General features: G+C 38.9%; 1 protein-coding gene across 8 annotated transcripts in view; it reads left to right on the forward strand.

Moving 5' to 3' along the window:
- The window catches only part of ARID1B (AT-rich interaction domain 1B), a 322,617-nt gene that overhangs the window by 171,729 nt on the left and 127,622 nt on the right, over window positions 1–23,266 (forward strand). For 4 of the 8 annotated variants that reach the window (XM_079330952.1, XM_079330954.1, XM_079330953.1 and 1 more), the window contains one exon: window positions 8,166–8,207. The exons of the other annotated variants lie outside the window; for them this stretch is intronic. In XM_079330952.1, the coding sequence (XP_079187078.1) occupies window positions 8,166–8,207 (42 nt within the window). The remainder of the gene's footprint in view (window positions 1–8,165; window positions 8,208–23,266) is intronic. 8 annotated transcript variants of the gene reach the window in all.

Below are 23,266 nucleotides of genomic sequence, written 5' to 3' on the forward strand. Positions count from 1 at the left end.
GGTTTTATGTTCCTCCGTTTTCAAAGCAGGGAATTAAAATGAAATCGCAGTGTTGAACAAGAGAGTGAAAAATACAAATGGATTAGAAAAGATGCAGTCACAATACCTAAATAAAAACTTACTGGTGGCAGTAATTGTTACTGCTTATGTCACGTGGTATAATGACAGTTTTTCAGGATTTCCCACATATTAGAATGCATGAGGTTGGAATTTTATGGTACCTAGCACTCCTTTCTTATGGGAAATTAAATAGCAACTGCTCCGAGATTTTGGGTTATGTACAACAGTCATTTTGATCTCTACATTGTCAAACAAATAAATATCAAAAGCATTTTTCATGCAGTTACTCTGTTTCATGCAGTGTTCTGGTGTGAAAGAACTAATTGCATGTTACACAATCTTTTGCATATATATATATATATATATATAAAAAACGGTATGACAGAAAATAGAAAATAATTTGAATATATGCTTACAGAGGAAAAACATGCATGGGTATGTATGTGTTTATATATATCTAGCCTGTTACATCTTCTAATGACAAGAGCAGATGAGCATTTTACTGCCATGAATTTACTGGTGATCCACTATTGATAAGGGTCCTGTGGAGCAGTAAGTTGTGACAGAGTTGCAGGGGATGGGAGGGTGTCCACAGTTAGGAGATTCCCCTTCAGTTAAGGTGTACTGAGCAGAGATGTACACAGTCTCAAATGTCAGTTTCTCTGGGAATTGTAATGTTTGTTTCATAGTGCAAACCTAAATATTTTTGTACTTTTCTGTCTTCTGACTTAATAGAAATTGCCCCATAGCACACAATTTTTTTTTCTCCTGAAGTGCTCCTGATATGTCTAATTCTGTTGTAAGTATTGTATCTCACAAGGCTGATTGTTACTATTTCTAGTTAGCTAATATTTTCTTCTCGGGATTGACCTTGTTCCCAGGATTTTGCAAAATATTTGCAAAGGGGGACTAAACCAGCAGGTTAGTCAATAGCAAATCCAACAATGTATGTTGGACTCAATGCTGGAGATGTGAAAGTTTGTTTTGTTTTGTTTTGGGCTTTTTTGTTTTGTTTCATTTTGTTTTGGTTTTTGTTTGTTTGTTTGTTCATATTGTTTTGTTTTTTTGGTTTTTGCTTTTTGTTTTGGTTTGGGTTTTGAGTTTTTTGGTGTTTTGTTTTTTTGTTTGTTTTTTTTTTGTTTGTTTGTTTGTTTGTTTCGTTTTGTTTTGTTTTGCTTTGCTTTATTTTTTAATTGTTGTAAATCAGCTTACCCAAAAGCATTGACATTTAAGAAAAACTTCAAAAATATGAGCAGGACAGATCTGTTCCACTAACCAGGTTTTAAGAACATGATACATCATTGTGTTTTATCTCAAACACTGGCTGACCAAGAACAGAGCTGCTTTAGTGAGCTACGTCCTTGAGCCACTGTGTTGTCTGTACATGCTAATAAGGAGAATGAGGAGAATTAATAAGCAATTTGAGCTACAGAATAGTTTCTTGAAACATCTTTTCAACCTTTTTAACACAAAGTAGCACACAAAGTTACTCTATCATTTAAATGGAGATCATTTTGTTACTTATTTTCTATTTTTCCACCTAAAAGTTGTGGCCTCAAAAATTAGAATGCTGTTCTTTATTATTGCTAGACCCAGCGAGCTAAGAGATAAATGACTGATACTACAAAGAAGGAGCAATAAATGAAAGGGAAAGCCTAAGAAAAAGAGGATGCCAGATTTAATGAATAATTACCGTGAACTGGGTCACATGGTTTCTAGTTTTTACATAGGTCAAACTGTGAGGCGATAGCATTTACTTAGCTGAAAGGCCTGAGTAAGTAGTCTCAACAGCCTTTGTGTAGAAAGTGAGGAAATTTCAGCTGATCTATCCTTAATTCGTGAGATTTATACTATGTGACATTCACACCTTTATTTCAGGCATATATTCAGGGTCATAACAAAGGTGTGTCTTTGGTGTATTTATTCAAGGATTGCCCAGGGAACATGTCCAGTGCTCACTTACAGACCTGAAACTTAGGCTGAAGTACGTTGCAATTAAAAATAAAGTGATTACAATTAAAAATAAATAAAACTGGTGGCAGGTAGCAGAGAAAAGGGGGAAGGAAGAGTTGTTGCAGTTACCAAAGTTTATTGTCATAGCTCAGTGGGCATTTAAAGCTGTATACATCCTCAGTAAATCCTTGGAAACTGCCAGAAACTAGTGTGGGTCACCTAGGTTTGTCCCTGCTCCAATGAGAAGGACAATGATTTGCCACAGTTACTGAATCCCAATTAATTGAAAAGGATGGCAAAGGGAGGAGATGCTAAAGCTAGTTAAACTGGATTTCATAAAGATATTAATGACTATAGCTATATTAATCTTCAAAATAAACTAAGGACTTTGAAAAATGAAAACTGAATTAACTTGCTATCACCTTCATTTAAAAGATGAGTTTGGAGCTGGTGGTGTGTGAGTGGGTGGGCTAATGGGAAAACCTTAAACACTGAAAATCTACACTAGAAAAGGATTATGAGGGTGTATCTGCACCAAGAACTACAGCATCCTCAGTGTTTCATGCTAGCCAGGCTATTTTCTGTGGGCAGCTCAGAAAGATTGATATGTGGAAATAGTAATTGTAGTTATGTTTGCATTGCTCTGCACCTGGGCTAATGAGACCCACTGAGTTGTTGCAACTACAGAACCTCTCCCTCCCCAGGAGTGGAAAGTCACCAAGTCCTGCATAAGTCAGAGGACAGAAATGGGTACAAGACCATACAGTTTGAATTGGACACTGTGACACGGTTTTGTCTTGGCATGATTGAGCAAGAAGTGCACCCCAACAGCAAGAAGGTGATTTGGAAGTAGTAATTCAAGAGGATGCACCTGTCTTCCCTCATTCTTTTCAGATTTTGTTATTATGGGGAAGAGAGTTCTTTCTAAACTGATTGATCGTTACCGAACAGGGAAAACAAAAGTATTGCAAAATGCAGGTATTAACTTACACATTTGTTTTGTTTTGAACATATTTTAGAAGAGCCAGAGGCATACCTTTTTAGTAAGCAGGCAGTTGACAAAAACCCTCTAGGTATCAGAGAAGCCCTGTGCTATAATTTTCCTAGAATAATAATGTCAAACAAATGACAATAGAAAGCCTATAAAATTTGCAGCCAGCTGGGCAAATTCTCATGTGTGAAACACGGAAACTGTAAGTGCCCATATAAAATATTTTGTCTTGATCAGAACTGCTCCAATCTACTGCATCCCTTGTCAGAGTAGCTGTATCCTCCTCACCTGCCAGCTGCAAATAGTGGCTCCATTGGGTGAGCTCTGAGGAGCTCCAGCTCAAGTCTCAGAGCAGCATTAAGTGTGTGCTGCACACACTTTTTTGCACACAAGTTTTTGCCTGGGTAGTTAAATGGAGATCGATGATACTTCTCAACATTAATGTTAACAGGATATTACATGGGAATCAGCATGCATCAGAAATTATTATTAGTGCTTATTTTCAGATTCCCCCGAACAGGGTGGAGAGGGCTTTTGTAACCCATGTCTTTTTGTGAGTTAGTTTTTTTGTCCCTGTGTACTTGGTATTTCATATTCTGTTGTTTGGATAACAGTCTGGGCATTAAGCATGTCTGTAATTCCTCCTCTTAAATGAATATTCCGCTTCCCATGACTCTTGCTTAGTTTCACCTAATCCTATCTCAGACAATGTCTTGATGAGCCAAGACATCCTGAGCTGAGAACTGAACCAAAGCTGGATATGGCTTTGAAGAAGACCAAATTACAATAATTCCATGTGTCATCTGATCACTAGGTTGTACAACTTTGTTCCAAAAAGGCCATGTTCAGCATTGTGCCTCAAGGGCTCTATCTGTGTTTCAACTCCTTTTTTCTTTGACAGGGAAGTAAAAATGACTGTGTGTAATTTACTGTAAGTCTCTTGGTCACGATGCAATATTCTTTGTCGAACTGGGTCTGTATGAGTCATTTATTGAGAAGCAAAATAGAACTACTGACAAAGTTTCATTACTTCTGACAAAAAGAGACTCAAGGCTACTCCCCGTCTAGTTTCAGGGTACTCTACACGTTACTCATTGGATCCTTCAGGCTGACATGACTTTTGTGAATTCTTTCATCTTACAAAATACACTAACTACTGTTCTATTTGACTGTTAAATCATAGAATACTACATAAGCAGTTGTGGTCTTGGCCATAGCTGCCCATTTTGGAGTCCGTGTAAATTGTGCATGGAGATGGGAAGTTCACCTTGTCATGCACTGGGGAGGTTTCTGGACCCCATCCTTGCCATTCCAGAAGTCTGTGCTTGGACTGGGAGCAGCAGTGGGGAGCAGGTTATAGGAAGGGTCAGTTGCCCAGGCAGGCCAGGCATGCTTTAGCTGTGGGATACTCCTGCTTAAACCATAGTTGTGTCTCATATAATTGATTCGCAGTGTATGGTTAATACACACACTCCCTAGAATACAACCCCTTCATTTACCCCTTACCACTTACAATCGCCTTCTAGCCCAGAATTACAGGATACTGCAAGTGTGGTTGCTTTATTAGAAGCAAAAAGGCTGTTTGATTCTTCAGATAAATGGGGGGGGAAAAAGCAACCAAAGAATAGTGACCAAAAATTGCTTTTACATAGAAATTAAATACGGGGCAAACAGCATTCAACTGCAGCACTGTATTTTGAGGAGCGGGAAGTGTGGACTGGAAAAGAGATTCAGAGCAGTGCCTAGGGGAAAGCTGATGTATCTGATACTGATATAAATTTGTACATGAAATCAACAGTGCTTCATTTAAGAGTCAAGTCTGCACTTTTTAGTAATGCAGTGAATTTTTCTCTGTAAAAGAAAAACACTCCACCTAGCCAAGATATTTACATGTGTACACACTCAGAACAGCCAGCTAAAATAGAAAATGTTCAGCTGCCACAAATAGGTATATAATGGGAAGTTCTTAATTAGCATCAGAGTATCTTAAAGCAATAATGAATGCCTTGTTTATTTATTTATTTTTTTTTTTATGTATTGAAATGGAAGGCACATATTCTGAAGGCAAGTAAGAGAAAAATGTTGCTTGCCTGATTCTCTTGTTGGGGTGGTGTGGGTGCTGATTGAAGTACACGAGCATTCCCGCTAGAGGGGGGTCCACTCAGCCTAGGCTGTAATGCATTTTGGTGCTTTTTTTTTTTTTTTTTGAGGGTCAGCATGAGGAAAACCTCATGTTCCACATTTTGTTTTGATCGTTTATGTTGTGTATCTTATGGTGTCAGCAGTCAGTCCTTTATACAAGGAGGTGAAAATCTAGTGCCCTGTTAAACACTGTAGTAACAAAGAATACAGAGAATGTTTCATTGTATCATCTGCAAGGTGAGAATAATTATTTATCACAGAAGTGGTGTGATCATTCCTGAAAAAGGAGAAACAGCTTTATCAGACCTGTTCAATAACATTTTTAATTACAATTGTTATCTGTCTTCAAGCCATTTTACTGTCTCTGTGATCTTTTTGTTTCTAAGCATAAAAGAAAATATTTCTATTTGTAAAAGAGACTAAGAGCATGTTAAGCCAACTTAAACTTTTGCTTTACTCTTAAATGTCACAGTTTGTTCTTCCTCTCAGTTTTTTGGTGAAAAGAAGGATTGGGTTTTCACATGTGTTGGTCATTGTGCCATGTTAATTAATGTGTTTTGGAGCTGTGGCAGTTGTGAGCATTCTCTTGGCCTGAGCAGGAGCTTCCTTAGCAGAGCCCAGGTGTTGACAATATGCCTGTGCTCTGCAGTGAGGGCTCTGGCAATAGAAATGTAGCAGTAATAAGCATACACTCTCTACAACTACCTGGAAGGTAGAACAACTGAGGATGTAGCCAGGTGGGGATCAGCCTCTTCTCCCAGGCAACAAGTGACAAGACAGAAGGATATAGCCTCAAGCTCTGCCAGGCGAAGTTCAGATTGAACATCATGGAGAATTTCTTTGTTGAAAGGGTGGTCAGGTATTGGAATGGGCTGCTCTGGAAGGTGGTGAAATCACTGTTCCTGGAAGTGTTCAGGAAATGACTGGGCATGGCACTTGCTGCTGTGGTCTGGTTGACATGGTTGTGCTCCATCAAAGGTTGGACTTGATGATCTTGGAGTTCTTTTCCAATATTTATGATTCTGTGATTAATGGGACTGGAAATAGCATCTGGGATATGGAACTACATAATACTGGATAGAGAAAACTGAGTGAGTTTGAAGAAGTTTTTGGGGTCTGTCTAGTGGTGGTAGCTGGATGCTGTATGAAAACAGTAACCCTAGTTAAAATGAGCATTCACACTTCAGATGTGTACCACATTAACCCTAACCAAGATGCTTCTGGTAGTGGAATGACTTTTTTCAGAAGCCACCTGAGCATCTGAGTAGGGCACTGTATTGTGACAAGCAGTCATATAGTTATTTCCAATCCAATGACTGATTATTCTTTTTGGCCCTGGGCAAGTCACTTAACCCTCTGTCTGTTTCTTCATCTGTAAAATATATTATGGATATTTATCAGTCTCACCAGGACTGATTGTTTAATATTTATAAAGTGCCTAAAGGATTAGAAGCTTAATATAAGGAGCTAATATGTATCATATCATTTTAGATTGATTTTATTTACTTGGATTTTTTTCCTATCTCCTATTGAATGAGATGCTATTTTGTAGCCTCTTACTGTCATTCCTAATTAGCTGGACAGGTCACAATTGGGTAACTCCAGGTTCATTCTTTTCATTTATTCCTGGTTCCTATGAATGCTTTATCTCTCTCCCACTTTTTTTTTTCTCCTCCCTTTTTTAATTTAGAGATGAAGAAATGCCATATGTTGCTTGATCATGACATAAATATATTTAAATGCTGCCATCATTGTTAGTTTATCAGCCTTTCCATTATAAACCCTCTTTTTCAGGGGTTTATAACTCTGGCATTATAACGTGCTTCAGGGTGAAACTTCACATTCATTTTTTCCCCTCTTGATTTGCTTTAAATCCTTCACTCTTCTTAAGTTAAACTGGAGATTAGATACATTAGTTATAGTTATACCAGTTGTATAAATTATAATGCAGCAGTAGGCATTCTAAATAGGATGTAAATCAGAGAAATAGAGAATTTCTTAGTTGTTAAACTGTGAACCTGAGAGTAGAGATCTGGGATTCTTTCCATGGCTGTGTCCCTGGCTTGGCACATAACTACTAAAAAATTGTTCAACCTCTTTCTGCCTCACTCTTCTCTCTCTATATCGGGATGATGACATTTCTGACTTCACTGGTGTATTGGGAAGCTTAATTAATTAGAATTCGTAAAATACCAAGATTCTCAGGTGAAAGGTGCCGAAGTGTGAGGTATTTTTAAGGAGTCTGATGAAAAATCGGTGTGCCTGCTTTCCTGTGTCTGTCCCTGTTATCACAGAATAGCGTGTATCAACTCTAGAGCTGTGCAGTGTGTGGCAACCAGCAAGGACTTTGATCTGGAGCATCCCTTGATGACCTGGCAGCTTGCTTTTCTCAGGCTCTCAAACATTCACTGTCTCTCTCAGCCAGTTGGTCTTGGCCTTTGCCAGGGGAGCTTGTGTTCCCTGAATTCCAGTTTTCAAATAGTTCTCTAGCACAAGACAGGGCAGGAGCCTGCAACCAAGACCTTGGCTTGGTTTCCTCTTCCTGGAGTTTCCCCTTGTTGCTGTTCCACTTGGTGCTGGTGCAGAAGTACTCAGCCTGCTTAGAAGGTAGCAGAAAGGGAAGAGGTCAGGTGTTTCCAGCTTTTCTTTGCAGACACTTACCATGGCAGGTTGTGCTCAGGCAGCTTTTTGGTATACAGAGTCAAAACTCTGTATGGAGAAAAACGTTCCAGCTGTAGTACAGTAAGTTCAGGTAATCCTTATGCCATTCAGGTGGAGAAAACTTGCTTGTGTCATGAGGGATGCTGTCTTTCAAGGAAACTTGAGGAAACCTCACTTGATTTCTATAGTCATCTGTTAGTTTGGCACATCCTATCATGTGCAGGTTTTCTAGGGTTGATCCAGAGTGGCACATTTGTTTACAGATCTCTTCTTTGCCTGGAGTGTGGTGCTGTGCTCAGGAGAGAGAGGTTCTTGGTGGTGGCTAAATTTGAAATCATCTTTCTCCTTATAATTTCAGGTTGAAGTCTTGGCCTCCGAGGATGCTACATTTGGACACAAGGTGTGTAGTTTGGTGCAGTTTTGTTATAGAGATCCCAACAATATGAATTGTTGGATGTGATGCCACAGAAAATGACAGTTTTCAACCTGAGAACTGAGGATCCTGTGACTTGCATCCATCAATTCAGAAACTTTCTCTTGTGTGTGGTAATCTGAGAATGGCACACAAGCTGTCTTAATCTTTTTCTTGGTATAAAACCTGTGAGCAAGTTTTACTTGCAGAAACCCACATGGAAACATGTAAGGTCAGTAGTGAGCAGTAGTTTTTGAGATTGGACTTGCCCGAATGCTGAATTTATTCTTGTTCCATAGATTTGCAACTCAGAAATTGTACTGGTTGTTTGCTTGGCAGTCTGCTGAGTAAGGCACTTTGTTCAGGCCCTTTTCCACAGAGCATCTTGAGTAGAAAGTGGCTCATTGAGCAGCTGCATCACCCTGTGTTCGGTGTAGATCAGCGTGTGGCGAGCAATCGTGTGTGTTAGAGAGACAACTTCAGACCTGCCCAGCTACATGGATGGGCTGGGTCCTACTTAGTGCTCAAGTTTCTTTGGCCAGTGAGCACTGTGGTGATGACCACTGTTTTAACTGAGCACTAGTAGCAGGTTATTTTAATCAAGGCAGATTGTGTGTGTGTTGTGTCCAGTTATTCAGGAAAAGAGTGGATGGGGAAGGGGAAAAGGAGATTGTAGGAACAGTAGGCTGAATCATGACAGTGAAGAGTTTCCTGCTGCTGGAGGCCTATATGCTGTGATGCTACTGCAGGTGAAAAAATTACAGTTCGGTTACTATTAAGGTAAAAAGGAAAAGCAAGAAAATATTAAATAAGTTCTCTGGGTTTATTTGGAATACAATAAGCAAAATTAGCTAGCAGGGGAAAAAAATACTTTAGAAGTATGTAAATATTCATGATGCCAGAATTTACACTGTGTCTATATTGTACATTTTTATGTTGATATGTGATAAAGTGATTTCAATAAATTATTAGAAAACAAACAGAGTTATTCTGGTATTATTTCAAGTATATAAAGTGTGGTAGTCTGCAGTATTTTCTTATTTTTATTTAATACCCAGCAAGCATATAGAATATTCATTGAATATTTAATAAACCTGGAGGGTCAGCTCTTGTGAGCTCATCTCCATAATCCTTCAGACTAGGTGGGTAAAAAGAATTATTACTGATGATTATTGTCGCCACTCACTCTTAGAGCTAAAAAAAGTACTGTGGAGGAGGCTTCTAAGTTTTTATCATGGGTAGATTTACAAGGTGTTTTTATGTCTTGTCATCCTGATGGACATCCATTGAAACTCCTTTTTATTACAAAAACTTTTAAGAGTTTTCTGTTGCTAAGGTTCAGTTTTACAAAACTGAATCAGTACTGTTGCTAGCTCTAAACATCAATGTCCAGAGTCCCAAGCATCTTTCCTAAAATTCTTCTTCAGAACCATCAGGATCTTTTAAACTCTCTTATAATAGTATCTTTATGTTATTTAGTGAACTATCCATGTCTAGAAATATAATGTATTTTTTAGCAATCAAAAAGAAAGCTAAACGTATCATCCAAAATTTGTTAATTTCAGAATTTATTTTTGCTGTCTATTTAGAGGTGCTGCAAAAGCACTTCTCCCTTCTCTCCTTTACGAGATGCTTTCCTTACTGTCTGTCTCAATGACAAATAAATGCTAGTGTCTCTGTTACATTAACACGAGTTGGTATGCCAACAGAGAATGTGTATAAGCAAAAATTTTAAAACGAAAAATAGTTAATTTTGTAAATTAGAAAATAATTTCCTAGAAAGTAAATACCAGATAATACAGTTGAGAAGGATGTAAGGTTAAAGATTTGCACCATGCAATGCTTTTCTTGGTACCTGCTTTTAGCCTGAATTTTCCTCCAGGGCTATTGTAGACTGTTAAGGAGAGCTATCTTTTTTGGGTTTGGGTGTAGCATATGTCTCAGCTTGAAACATTGTAGGGCCCCCTCTATGCAAGAGCAGAAGCATAGTTTGCTGCAGGGGATGACTTTTCTTTTGATTGCATCCATTCCACCTATCCTTAGATGCCACTCAGTTTTAGGCTGTTGACAGGCTGTGTTGCCTGTAGATACATACAAGAAAAGTGCCTTTCAAAAAAGAATATTTGTAGACTACTGAAAGAATGTACAATGTCATTTGTTATTCTTAAATTCTCCATTATTTCAGTCTCATGGTAAATATGCATACTGGCAGCAATTGGGGCTGTTTCCCAGGAAAAGATTCTGAATGAGACATCAGAACATTGTTGAGCTTTGCTGTAGTTGTCATTGGCATAGTGAAGATTTGGCTGATGTAGTGTGCCTTTTGAATGGTTGAGTCTCGGGTGATGATCATCATCCCTCATGAGTGCTTGTAGAAATCAGCTACAGGATGCTTTTCATCCAAGATATGCATATTGATTTAGACAAAATAATTCTTATTTTAGAGAATAAAATGAAAACAGGAGAAATTGTGTCAAACTGTCAAATACCCAGGGAAAAGGCACCTTGAAGTACCAAATCCTATCTTTACTCCTTAAGCATGGAATAGGTGCAAATTGTGAACCATTAGTAGTAGTCCTTAAAAATGTTTCCTCCTCCTCAACTTTTTAATAAGTAAACAGCCTTCCCCAAACAAATGTAGGACATAAGACATTTATTAGAGTAAAAATTACATTTTAACATTAGCCTATTTTCATTTTATGCATATATGAAACTAGTACTGTTTAAAAGGCCATAAAAATCAAAGCACATTTTCAATAATTTTAAAAAAAGTTGTCGTTTGATAAGTATAAATATGTACAGACTTGATTGCATTGCTGTCCAAAGCTTTCTTTTGGTTGAATAGAAGGAAGTAAATCTTAGTTTCTATGCAACTAATTTTACAGGAGGAGGAAGCTGTTAGTGTGCTGTAACAGCTTTTTCAAAGATGGTACATGTGGTGTTCAGTTTAATTTACACATTGATTTGTGTGTGTACTTGAATGCATGTTTGTTTTTAAAGAAGAAGAAAAAAACCTTCCAGCTTTTGACTGGTTCTTTTGTTTCAATATTTAGAAGGGTTGTGATATATGCATGATTACGTATGGAGAGATGTAGAGGGAATGATCACGTAGCAAATCATGAACAGCTGATAGATGATCTAGGACAGGCTTAACAATTATGCCTGGTTTGTTCAAATTCTGCTGAGGATAAACTTACATATATAATAAGTTCCTTCAAAACTGTAGTTGCTAAGAAAGTAACAGAAAAAGAGTGAATAGATGGAGTGATATCTGCCTGAGTCTGCAGTCAGCACACAGGAATGTATTTCAAAGTGGGAAACTCTTTGAGTCCCATTAATCTTACTAAAGCCTAATGATGACGTGTAAAATACTAACAGTACCAATTTATTTTGCATTTATTTTAGCTGAGTAGGAAGTTATATTTTAGCAGATGGGACCAGTGTTCACAGATGGCAGAGAAAATAGGAGGAATACAAAGATGTGAAAAAGAAAGAAAAAAAAAATAGGATGCCTAGGGCAGGAGTAAAAGGTAAAATGTTTAACCATTTGGAATGATGCTGATTTAAAGACCAAGGCAATGAACAAATAAAAATAGGTGTGTGGGAGTTTTTAAAATCCTTCTAAGAGATTCAGATGCTCAATTTCCATTAGAACCTTTTTATCCCTGAGGTAGAATTGAAAATCGTAGTCTGAAAGGTTGGTTATTATATAAAGATTTAGCCCACATTTTATTATTGTAGGAGCTGCATGTTGGCATCAGTTGGAATTACAGTGTCAAGTGCAGTAGCGCACGCTTCATACAGGCTGCAAATGGTGTCTGGCCCTATCTAGAGAACAGAATGCCTGACTTTCTAAAAGCCTGTGCTGGGTTTACTCTCCCTCCCTTTCCCTGAGGGTTTTATGTCAGCATCCACCTGAGCCAAATGAGGCAGGGCAGGGGAGGCTTCATTGGGCTGGGGCTGGTGAGATCACCCCGCGCACATGCCCCGGCCTGTCTGTGGCTCTGGAGCGCCATGAGCCGTGCTGGCAGCGCCGGCCCGGAGCCCGCCCTCCGCAGCCAATGCCGAGCTGCAGTGATCCCGGCTTAGTGCTGCATTAGTATAAATACCTTGGTTAATGGCAGTCCAGCAGCTACATGTCAGAAGGATCACAAGTTTGTGCAACAGGAAAAGAGACACTTCTGTTCCCACAGTGGGGGAGCTCCACCAAGAACAGGACTCTCTTATTTGGTAGTGAGCTTTAATCCTTCCATTGTGTGTCGTTTTAAGCTGTGTTGTGATGTAATTGGCTTAATCATTACTATTATGTTGCTTTGCACAAGTTAGGATTGTAATTTGACATATGGAAATAAATGGCAACTGGATTAGTGATTTGCAGGTGTCATTTAAAAACGGGGCAGGGAGGAAAGCCTTTCATATTTTGCAAGTGGCATGTTTGCTAATGTACAGAGGCAGAATTAACCACAAAACTGCATCTCACACTTCACCTGGAGCGAGCTTCACCTGTTCTTTTCTGGGACTGTGTGCTGTTGGGGTTGAGGAAAAAGAATCTCATTCCCGATGGATGTGCTCACTGTAGGAGTGATTTTATGTTTCTTTTGTGGAAGACAAATACAGGAGTAAAGCTTTCTCTTTGATCGAGAAATCAGCATAATGGAGAGACAGCTCTATCAAAGAAATACAGCAAGGGTGGTATTTCTGATGTGGATGTGTCTGTATGGTGGAGCTTCCAGTATTGTTCCTGGAACTGGCTGTATTTTTGTTTTATGACACAACATAAAGTGATGACCTTGTCTCCATAATTTAGTAACTCTGGAAGTTGTTTAGAGAGTCTATTCCTAAGTCTTTTAAAGTATGTGCTGCTGGACTGCATTTTTAAAATGTTCTTTCACTGATACAGGATACATGTTTTAAGAATCCAGTGTTCTCAGAACTAAAATATTTTTCCTCCCAAACATACTACTTTTACTTGAGTGTATTAAATTGGTTTTTGGGTTGCTTTGCTGGGTGAGTGTTGGACAGAGTGGGGAGGTTCATGCTTTTAGGGGACAGGTTTTGCTTTCCTCCACCTCGTAGGTGCTGCATTATTGCAACAATCAGCACATCATGGTGCATCATCCATAGTGTACTTATTTTCATATCCCACATAGCAGAAGTTCAAATCCCGAGGGTAAATTGAGCTGCACAGTGTAGCTATGTGTCAACTTCCTGGTTTGAAGCACAGGACATCAAAGGGAATACATTTGGTGGCTGACTGAGTTATGACTGTGCAAACCTGGGAAGAAACTGTTGTTCTTGCAGTATCTGTAACAGAACCCTTGAGCTATGAGGTAGAGATAGCATGAGATGAAATTGAGAGACATGTTCTCAAGAGACATTTTTTTCTTCTTTGTTAATGTATTAGCTTGATTGCAATAAAATACTACTTCTTGGAAATAAAAAAATAACCAATTGAAAGAGAAGGAAAAGTAGACATAAAAAATTGTTCTCTTCTCTTGCTCGCCTTAAGGCAGCTTTCTTTTGTTAAAGACTGTAAGCGGCCTTTGCTCCTGCCATCTGGTGGTTGCTAATAACAGTTGCATCTTCAAAGCCAAATTAAATTGTTTTAAAGCCAATTAATCCTTTTCAGAAGAGAATGTTTTCAAGGGTCAGAATTATCTCTGTCTTGATGTGTTGACACTTGGATTGTCTGTGTGTGCTTAGTATATGGGAAAATATAGAGAAATGAGTCCTCATTTACATCTGTCTCTGCACTGTTGACTTAGATAGGAACCTGGGAGTTGTAAATAAGTTTTTGGATTTGTTTTAGCTTAGAAAAAAATAGATATTATTATTAACCTCCAGTAAATTCTGTTTTGCTACTCATAGGATGTTTCCCCAGTTCTGTTTTTAATTTCTTTGTGGACTTGTTTCACCTAAGGTGTTCAGATGACTAAAAGGATTTTCCAACCTCTTTTCTTTGACTCATTGTTAAAGTTGTGTTTTGGGGTTGCTGAAGTCTCCTGAGTGCCCTCTGTGTTGAGGATTTTCCAGGAGCAGAGAATGGCATTATAGCAGGGAACAAGGTTGTCTTTTTATATTCTTAGGGGCTGCTTACAGATGTATCAAAGTGTTTTGAAGTACTTATGACTAAGTAGTTGAACAGGTTTCTCTCTGAACAGTCTGTGCATATCACTGCTATGCTATTTGTGACAGTCTAAGAAAACACAAAAGAGAAATTGTAATCATGTTTTACAAATTTCATCTCCATAATCAATAGTTCTTAATGTTTGGCAAGTTTAGTCCCAATAAATACCTCTGTGGTTTGTGGGTTTTCTCCCCCAATTAGTTTTATACAAATTAAGAGGTGCACCAAGAGGTGTGTGGCTGTAAGTTCATCTCCATCCATCGTAGAGTCCTAACTGTGGTCCAGCTGTGTCCTGAGTGCTGCAGGCAGTAGAGGAGGGTACCTAACCACCCTGAGGATGGAGGGTGATTCCAAACATCATCCACTGGTAGTGCCCCACTCCTCACAACTTTGTCCTGCTTCTTGTATGGAGAGGATTTTAAAGCTCTCTGGGAGGATGGAACAAAGTGCAGGCTTCCAGGAGATTGTGATGCCTCCTTCTGCAGTGGAGGTGGGTCTGCTCAATTCTGTAACAATCCTGCATAAACAAGAAAAGACAAAATGATACACAGAGTAGGAGAACAAAAGCTGTGTTAGCTGAGAAGCCCCACTTGTCAGAAAGTCAAGATTGGCTGGATAAATGGTGTAATAAGAGTTGGTTTTCTCTTCCTTGTGCCCTATGCCCATCCTCCTGTAGTCTGAGGAAAGACAAGACGAGGTGAGGCTTTCAGGAGGACCTGGCTCCTGTGGAAGTATCCCACTGTGTGAATAGCATGTCAGGCTTTCTTGGATATTTCCTTTTTTCTTCTCTTGCCAGTGATCCAAGCTAGCCATAAATACATGTTTAATGTTCCTGTTCAGCATGAAGCATCTCATGGTGTTTGCAGAATAAATACTGATGGCCTTAGGGTTAGGCTTAGGCAGTTTACATGGGTATGTGGTAACATTTATTTTACAAAGCTCCCAAGCACTCTGTGGCAAGCTGGAGTGAGCACAGATGGTAAACGTGCCTTCCTCAGCACCTTTGAACGTTGTTGGCCTGTGGTTGGCCCCGTGCCCTGCATCCAGCTGGGATTGGTGCTAAGAAAACGTAAACTGCTGTCTTTCTTCCTACATCATCTTTACTTTTGGACATATATAAATGTGATGAACAGCCTTCCTCTTCAGCACTGCATGGTTTAGGTTATGAACGTGTGGATGCGGCCACATTTTGGATTTTAATATGAATTTAAAGCCTTTCTGACAGTAGCAGTGTCAGAAGATCTTGTCAGAAGATGTGTGTGCAATTCAAAGCAACTGTTAGGTATTTGCTCAAGTGATGTCTGTAAATAAGAATCATGGAATGGTTTGGGTTGGAAGGAACTTTAAGGATCATCTAGTTTCAACCCTCCTGTCATGGACATGAATACCATTCAATTATATCAGGTTGCTCAGAGCTCCATCCAAGCTGGCCTTGAACACCTCCAGAAATGGGACATCCACAGTCTCTCTGGGCAACCTGTTCCAGTGCTTCACCACCCTCACAGTAAAGGCTTGGCAACTAATTTTGCATTTCTGATTGATGAGTATCCTTCTTTGGGCAGTCCTATGCCCGTTTAGATTTTCACTATATTAAGATGAATTGCTGCAGTCTGTACTAAGGTTTTTCCTTTCCAAACTCCATAGAAATGCCAGAAGAGTGCAAAATTTGGTATTGCTTTTATGGTGGGAATACACATCTCCTCGAGGGTTTGAACCCACCATTTGACACCAGTCACTACATCACAGCGACTTAAGTTACTACCAGAGAAAAATAATTTATTTTCTCAGTCTTCCTTCTGTTACTCATTAAATTTTAACTGGTGGGTGCACTCAGGCAGCCTGAGTCTGGTGTGCCTGAGCTGTCTGGCTGGGTGTGCTGCTCAGCATCCTCCCTCGCTCAGCTGCCTCCTGTTGACATGTAAACGGGGGTGACTCCTGCCTGATCAGGCGGGTCCTTTACAGCTCCGTGTGGCCCCTTTGATTTACACTGCTGGTTTGAACTTGGAGGGAGTATCAGGTTTACCAAGTCATCTAACAGTCAGATCACAAAGTTTGCTTGTAAATACCTGCACATTTTAAATAAATGTTGAGGCAGGTGGTCTCTTTGTTTAGGGGTGGGAAGAGAGCAGTTCAAAATACTTGCAAATAGTTTGCTGTTCTTCCTTGGTGAGGTAAGCAAGTTAGACCAGATTTCTTTCTCTTTTGTAAATTCTACCTGAACTGGTGGGACCAGAACTGTGCCCTCCAGCAACCAAAACCACCTTGCTACAGAAAGCTTGCTCCCATTCAGACTGGGACTTAAAACAACAAAAACACCACAAAGATTTATTTTTTAATAAAGCTGCTGTTAATGTGTTTGTAGTATAAAATTTTGTAGCACCGTGAAATACAGATATACGAAAAGATTCAGATTTGTGCTATGTGGCTGCTTCCCCTGATTTCAGAATTGGCTTGTTTTAACTAATGCTACATTTTAGGAATAGGAATTGCAGAGAGGAGTGTGAGAAAGTTGTTGGGTGGACAGATTTGATTTAGGTTTTCATTTCCCCTGTTTTTTTTCCTGAGACAAGGACAGGTGTGTATCATTGTTCAGAGCCGTGCTTTGCTGGAAAAGTGCTGTTGACATAGTGCAGATTTCAAGAGGAAAAAACAATGACAATAATGCAAAATCTGGGGCTCTTTACTGAACATGTATTTCTTTTACAGAAGACATAATTTTTTCAACTTCGAAGCTTCAATTATTTTGGTTTACTTTTTAAGAGTTTCTTCTTGTGAGACGGGGTTTTCTAGTGAATTGGAATATTGATGGATAATTTTATTTAATTAGAATGACAACTGGGAAATCTTGTTTTTCAAGGTCATTCCTTTGATTTTCTTGGTGAACAGTTAATTATACAGGGTCTTCATATTTTTTGTGTAGGAAGATCAAGATTACAGATCATTTTGGCATGATTTTTGTACTGTTGCAGTGCTTTGCGTTGTTTCATACTATACACATGAACTATTGTAACAGATTTCTAGTGTAGCAATCATTCTGTGTGTTTTGTGATTTCACTACTAAATCCTTGCTACTCCATGAAATATACGACAGACAAATTTACAGTCTCTTTATTAAAACTTGCCTTACCATTTTAATCTGAAGCAAAATAAGCATTATTTGTGTAGTTCAGTTTAATATGACTGTCAGTTTTCATGACATCATGAAGTTCCACCCCCCCCCCTTCCCCAGATCTGTGTGAATCTCCCCGAGCCTCCTGCAGAACTTCCTCATGGTGTTATTCCTTGTGTCAGAACTGATGTACCCATTACCTTGTACATGTAATCTATATCTAGGATGTCTTACAACTTCAGTCCTTGTGCAAGGGCTGTGGAGGGATGTGCACCTTAAAATCATCTGTGGGAAGAGCAATTAGAATGCATGATAGTTTAGAAATTAATAAATGTATTTTAAGAAGTGAGGTAGCTGCTGTTTATGAAGGAAAGCAATGAAGTGAATCATGTGGAACTAGTTTTTGTTGCATTGAAGTAACTAAATACCATTATAGCACATATTATTCTGCAAAATCTTTACAGTCATGTAGGTATGGCTGTTTATATGCTTATTAACTTGTAGGGGATTTTAGCTGTGGTGTGTGCAGAATGCTGCCAAGGTCAAAGTTGTTAAGCTTCCTCAAGTAGTACTGGGGGAAGGAATTAGGTAAGGCATTGGGGCTTTTTATTTAACTAAACTCTCTTTCTTTTTTCATGGCAGTATTGTGGAAAAGGATCTTGAAGGAGAAATTGGAGGGTGCAGGGTTTGGAAACAACATGGAATTAAGGAAATAGAATTAGAACTGCAGTCTTTGGTGGAACAAATGTTGAAGGTGATCACAGTACTTTTAGGATCCAATGTGTTGTCTGGCTCAGTTATAGAGAGGTTTGAAAAGTGAGAAGTTCAAACTTGATACAGTGAGCAAGGGAAAGCTAATGGAGCACATTAAAAATGCAGGCTGACCTAGATATACTGTTGAATGGTGCCATGTGGTGTGCAGCTTTATATGGCAGGCTGCAGTGCCTTGTTGACCAGAATAAAAGCTAAAAAAGCTGGTGATAACACTGCATTGTTTACAAGTTAAAAGAGAAGATAAAACAATTGGGCTGTCCTGTTCTATTTCATAGGTGACCTCAAGAAAAACAATTTTTCAGTGTAAAAGAAGCTATTGATTTCTGTTAAATGTATACAGTTTTTTTTTTAAATTACAAAAATCACTTTTGAGGAATGGTCAAGGCCTCATTGCTACGAGTGTGTCTGATTTCTGCTCTCCCATTAAAGCTGCATGTACACAGGACCCTGGAAGAGGGAAAAAAGCTAATACTATGCTAAGAGTTAGTTGATCAAAGCTAAATTTTCCCTCTCTGGAATATGGTGATATTTAGAATGGAAAAGGGTGACATAATCCAGCCATTAATTTTATGGTGCTTAACTTCCAGATAAACTTGTAAGAAGTGTTTTAAGAAGTGTGAAAGTATCAGAAAATGTTAATAATGATATTATTTTTTAGATAATACTGAAATAACTTTTAGCTGCTGTTTAAAACTTGATTGTTAGTTATTCATGTTAGTACTGAGACAATTTCAACTTGGAATTATTATCTTATTTGTAAATATCAACAAAAGCTTACAGAGGAAATGTTGACATCCCTTTCCACCTATCTCCCGCCCCGTTCTCCTGCCTTGCATCTGCCTTAGCTCTCCTTGAACTGTGTAAATGCAGGCATATATGATTGGTAAATTATATATTTTTATAGGACTAGGTGGTTTGAAATTGATTTTTTTTTCCTAGGGCTGTACGTTATAATGCATTTTCAATTGGTAGAATAATAATAAAAAAGGCTTGCATGTACCTGTGATGCATTTGATTCCTCCCTGCAGTGACTCATTGTGGATCTCTTACAGCTAAGTGCTTGTTCCTTGTGATCAGAGGAAAATGCTACACACCTTCTGCTTCGTGCCTATTAAATTCAAGTTTCTATTGTAGGCAGCATTACACAGCTATCTTTGAGAATTAAAAGGGGAAAAATATGAAGAACAGTAAATGCAGTGAAAATTCAAAAAGCCACTTTGTTCGCCCTCAGCCCTAATTCTGATTGTTAATGCATTTCTGTTCTCATGCTTGCTTCTTCCAAATTTACAAATTTTTCTTTTATTCAGAGCCCCAGCCTTTGGTACCGTGTTGAAATTGTGACCATAATGGTACTTGCTGTTTTCTGTCTCCTGGAACCTAAATTATGGATACCAACCTTTTTAATCCTGTTATGTTAAAGATCACATACACTTCCTTTATCCAGACCAGTATTTTGACTTTAAGAAGGGATTGTTTTCTCCAATTTTGTTATCATTTTCCCCCCTCACCTTTTTCATTCCCTGAGGGACTAGTCTGGAGAACAAAGTGTCCATGTTCCTGGGAACAGAAATAGATTGTTCCATTCATAATTTAGTGATCTATTTCTGTTTGGCAAAGTTAAGCACATGCTTAACTTCTGGTCTGTGATTAAATCTCACTGACTCCAGTATGACTTAAATGCTTTGCAAAACTGTGACTTTTATTCCTATTTCACCATCACATCATTCCTTCTGTCTCATTGCTCTTTTTTTTTCTTCCCCCCCCCCTCCCCTCTGCCATGCTGCAAGTTGACTGTGCTTAGTGTCAGCAGTTTATGTTCTGCATGTTTAATGAAGGCCACGGCTCAGCTCAGCATAGCCCTTCCCCTTACGCTAACAGAATTTTGATAAATGAGATTTCCTCGTGTGGAGAGCCAAGAGGAGGCTTTGATGGGAAAAGGCAGGGCATGAAATCAGCAGGTGTCAGGGTGTGCAGATCATAGGCGTTTTAAACCAAAAACAAAATAAAGTAGTTGTTATGACTAACTGCCTTCAAAATGTGTAGCTTCCTATGAAGCACAGAAAGGATTTAACAATACACCAGCAAAACAAAAGTAGATTTGAAAAGCAGTAATCTGAGCCAACGTGTTCCTGTCTTCCTTCTTGCTCTGTATTCCCTGTGCCTACCACCTCGATTGTCAAAGTATGCTATATGTAGGCAATTGAATTACAATAATCATTGCTGGGTTTAGCACATGGAAATGTGTTTCAGTTGTGGTTTATATCCTGTGTTGATCCAAACCATGAGAAAAATCTATTTTATGCCCACTCAGGTTATTGACTGCAATAGAGGGAACTTGTGATAGATAAAAAGAAAGTGCCAGCAGATATTGGAAGAAATCTTTTCAACTAAAGTGCACTTCTATGATCCTTCCTCCTTTCCTGTTTATATGTTCATTTTTCTGATACTGCTCACTGCATTCTGCCCTCCCACCTCTATCCCACCTTTCCAGTCTTTCTCCTTCATGCAGATTTAGCTTGTTCAGTGATCGATTTCCCATTCAGCTGTATTGCTGTGTAATTTTTTTTAAAATGGTTCTGTGTGCTCGCGTGTGCCAGTGAGGTATTGGATTGTTGAAACAGCATCAAATTCTTCACTGAAGATTATAATCTGACATAAATGATTCAAGGGCATGCCTAAAACTGGAGCTATTTTATTACTTTAACTAACATTTCATAGAAGTTTCTGCAGCTGTGGTGGATTAGCAATGAATTGTTTTTATTGTAGACATGAAGAGAAAGGACAATTGGTATGGTTATAGTAATTAATAAATAGCATAGTTAATTACTCTGCTGGCTCTCCACTATGTTCAGAGATTAATTTAAATCAATTTTTGCTTGCTTCTATTAAAATACTTGAAACTGTATTTTTATACATGCACACAGAAATATAATATATATACAGACAAAGCCGTGTATATATGTGAAATTTTATTTCTTATGTATTTATGTTTAGCTACATAGGCTTTTTTCTCTTTTTGTGGCAGGATTTTTGCATGGCTTCAAAAGAGATAATTGCTGATCTTGTAATTTTTCATAAGTTGGTTCATATCATAACTGGGCACTAAATCTTCCTGTAATGTCTGCAGAAAGTTTTTCAGGGTTTTCTGCTCCCCTCCAGTTGCTCTCCTTCCCTCCCGTCAGCCAGGTGCTGATGGGGCCTTCCACAGCTGGAAGAAGCTCAGTGTGACTGCAGCACTCCTTCCTGCAGAAAGCCAGCACCAACCCCAGGTACTCCAGCTGCTTCTGGGCTGCTGTTTTGTGCCTTTCATTTTTGTGCCAAAATGGCAGTCACGAGTTTGAAGTCAAAATACACGAACAGAGAATCGTGTGGATCATCAGGCAGGTGTGTACACACACCCACATTGTGGCACGGACTCAGCTGCTGGTAGTGATGTGCAGAACTATTTGGTTTGTAAATTACTTAGTCCACCACTCTTCCATTTGCTTTACCAGGGAGTCAGCATTATTTGAAGTAACTAGTGGGCTCTCATGTTTGTTTCAGACACCTTTTTCTCACAGCAGGTGAGAGTTGGGCTAAAAATAATCTTGGATAGGACTGTGCAGAGAATCAAGTTCGTACTCCATGGACCAGAAGGAGGAGTGTGGGGCAGATCCCTCTCTGATTTCAGAGGGATTGAGCTAGGACTTGAGGATGCTCTAAAATGCATCCTTCCTAGGAAAGAATGTGTGGCCTCATTTTTCTGGGTTGTGCTCATAGTGTTTTGGGATTAGTGGAGAGAAGCTGTGCATGGGTAATGTGCTATGATCGTATCGCCATCAGATTTGAAATACAAGGTCTTCGTAAAACAAAGAAAACCAGTGTTAAAAGGTAAAAAGAGAAGTATGTCTTTTCCACATTTGAGAGTTAAATCCTGTTTATTTTGCCTTAAATTGTAGGGAGTTGGATACAGACTGGTTACATTTTTTAAATCCCTGATCACTGAATCTCCCAGTAAGTGAAGCCAAAAAAGTGGGGTTTTTTTTGTTCCCTGCCTCTTATTTCCTTCAGACCAAACCAAATGAAATCATCAGTTTAGAACAGAAATGTTTCGAAAGTATGTAATAAAATCTTTCTGCAGTAATTTCTAAAATATTGGATTATCTTGTGAAATAATTAAAAGTAATTAAAAATAACAGCTTATATGGCAACACCTGCTTCTTTTTTTTTTTTTTTTTTTTGCTGCTGCAGCTATTGCTACAGTTTCTTCTTGTTGATCTTTACTGTGAATATACATTTTGCCAAAGAGCATAGCTCACTGAGATTTGGAGTTAGTTTATGATATTTTGCAGTGAGTTGAAGTAATTATACTCTAAACTATGACAGTGTAATTTAGAGATTGCATTCCATACATACCCCTTTAACATGTTCTTGCAAAGACCATCCTTCTGCTAAATCTGTAAATTTGAAATATACATTTCAAAACATTTCAAATGTTTTCAAAAAACAACCCTCCTGAGAATGGCTGTCCCTTCATGGTGTTGGGACACGAGTGCCTTTCCTTTCCCCCCTCAGTGCAGATGGTGCTGTGCTGAGCTGCAGCAGTGCCCTCACTGCTGGGGGAGCTGCCCTGGCCGGTCACAGCTGGGTGCCACAGCTCCATGGGCACCACTGCCAGCTGGCCAGGATGCTCCTGCTTCACCAGAAACATTCCAAGGGCCCTCAGTTAGAGGGCTTTCCAAAATGCAGAGTTGTGTGGAGCCTAAAGTCCACCCAGAACTAGGTGTCGTGGTGTACAAAATCTGAAATGAACTTCCAGTCAGGCCCAGATGATGGCTGTGCTTCAGCAGAGAAGAGTTTGCCTTCTCACTTTGCTACTGGCACATCTTTAAGGTGTGAGGGGAAAAAAAGGCCTGTCAGGGATGGATTGATTTCCAGATCTTTCTCCTGTTAGAATTGTCTCTTCTTATTTTAGTCTTGCACTTCCAATTTTGCTCTGCCAAGTTATTTGAGTTCAGCATGTTCTAATTTAAAAGTGAAAGATGGTTTTCGCTACAC

The sequence above is a fragment of the Erithacus rubecula genome (genome assembly GCF_903797595.1).
Source record: "Erithacus rubecula genome assembly, chromosome: 2".
Taxonomy (NCBI): Eukaryota; Metazoa; Chordata; class Aves; order Passeriformes; family Muscicapidae; genus Erithacus; species Erithacus rubecula.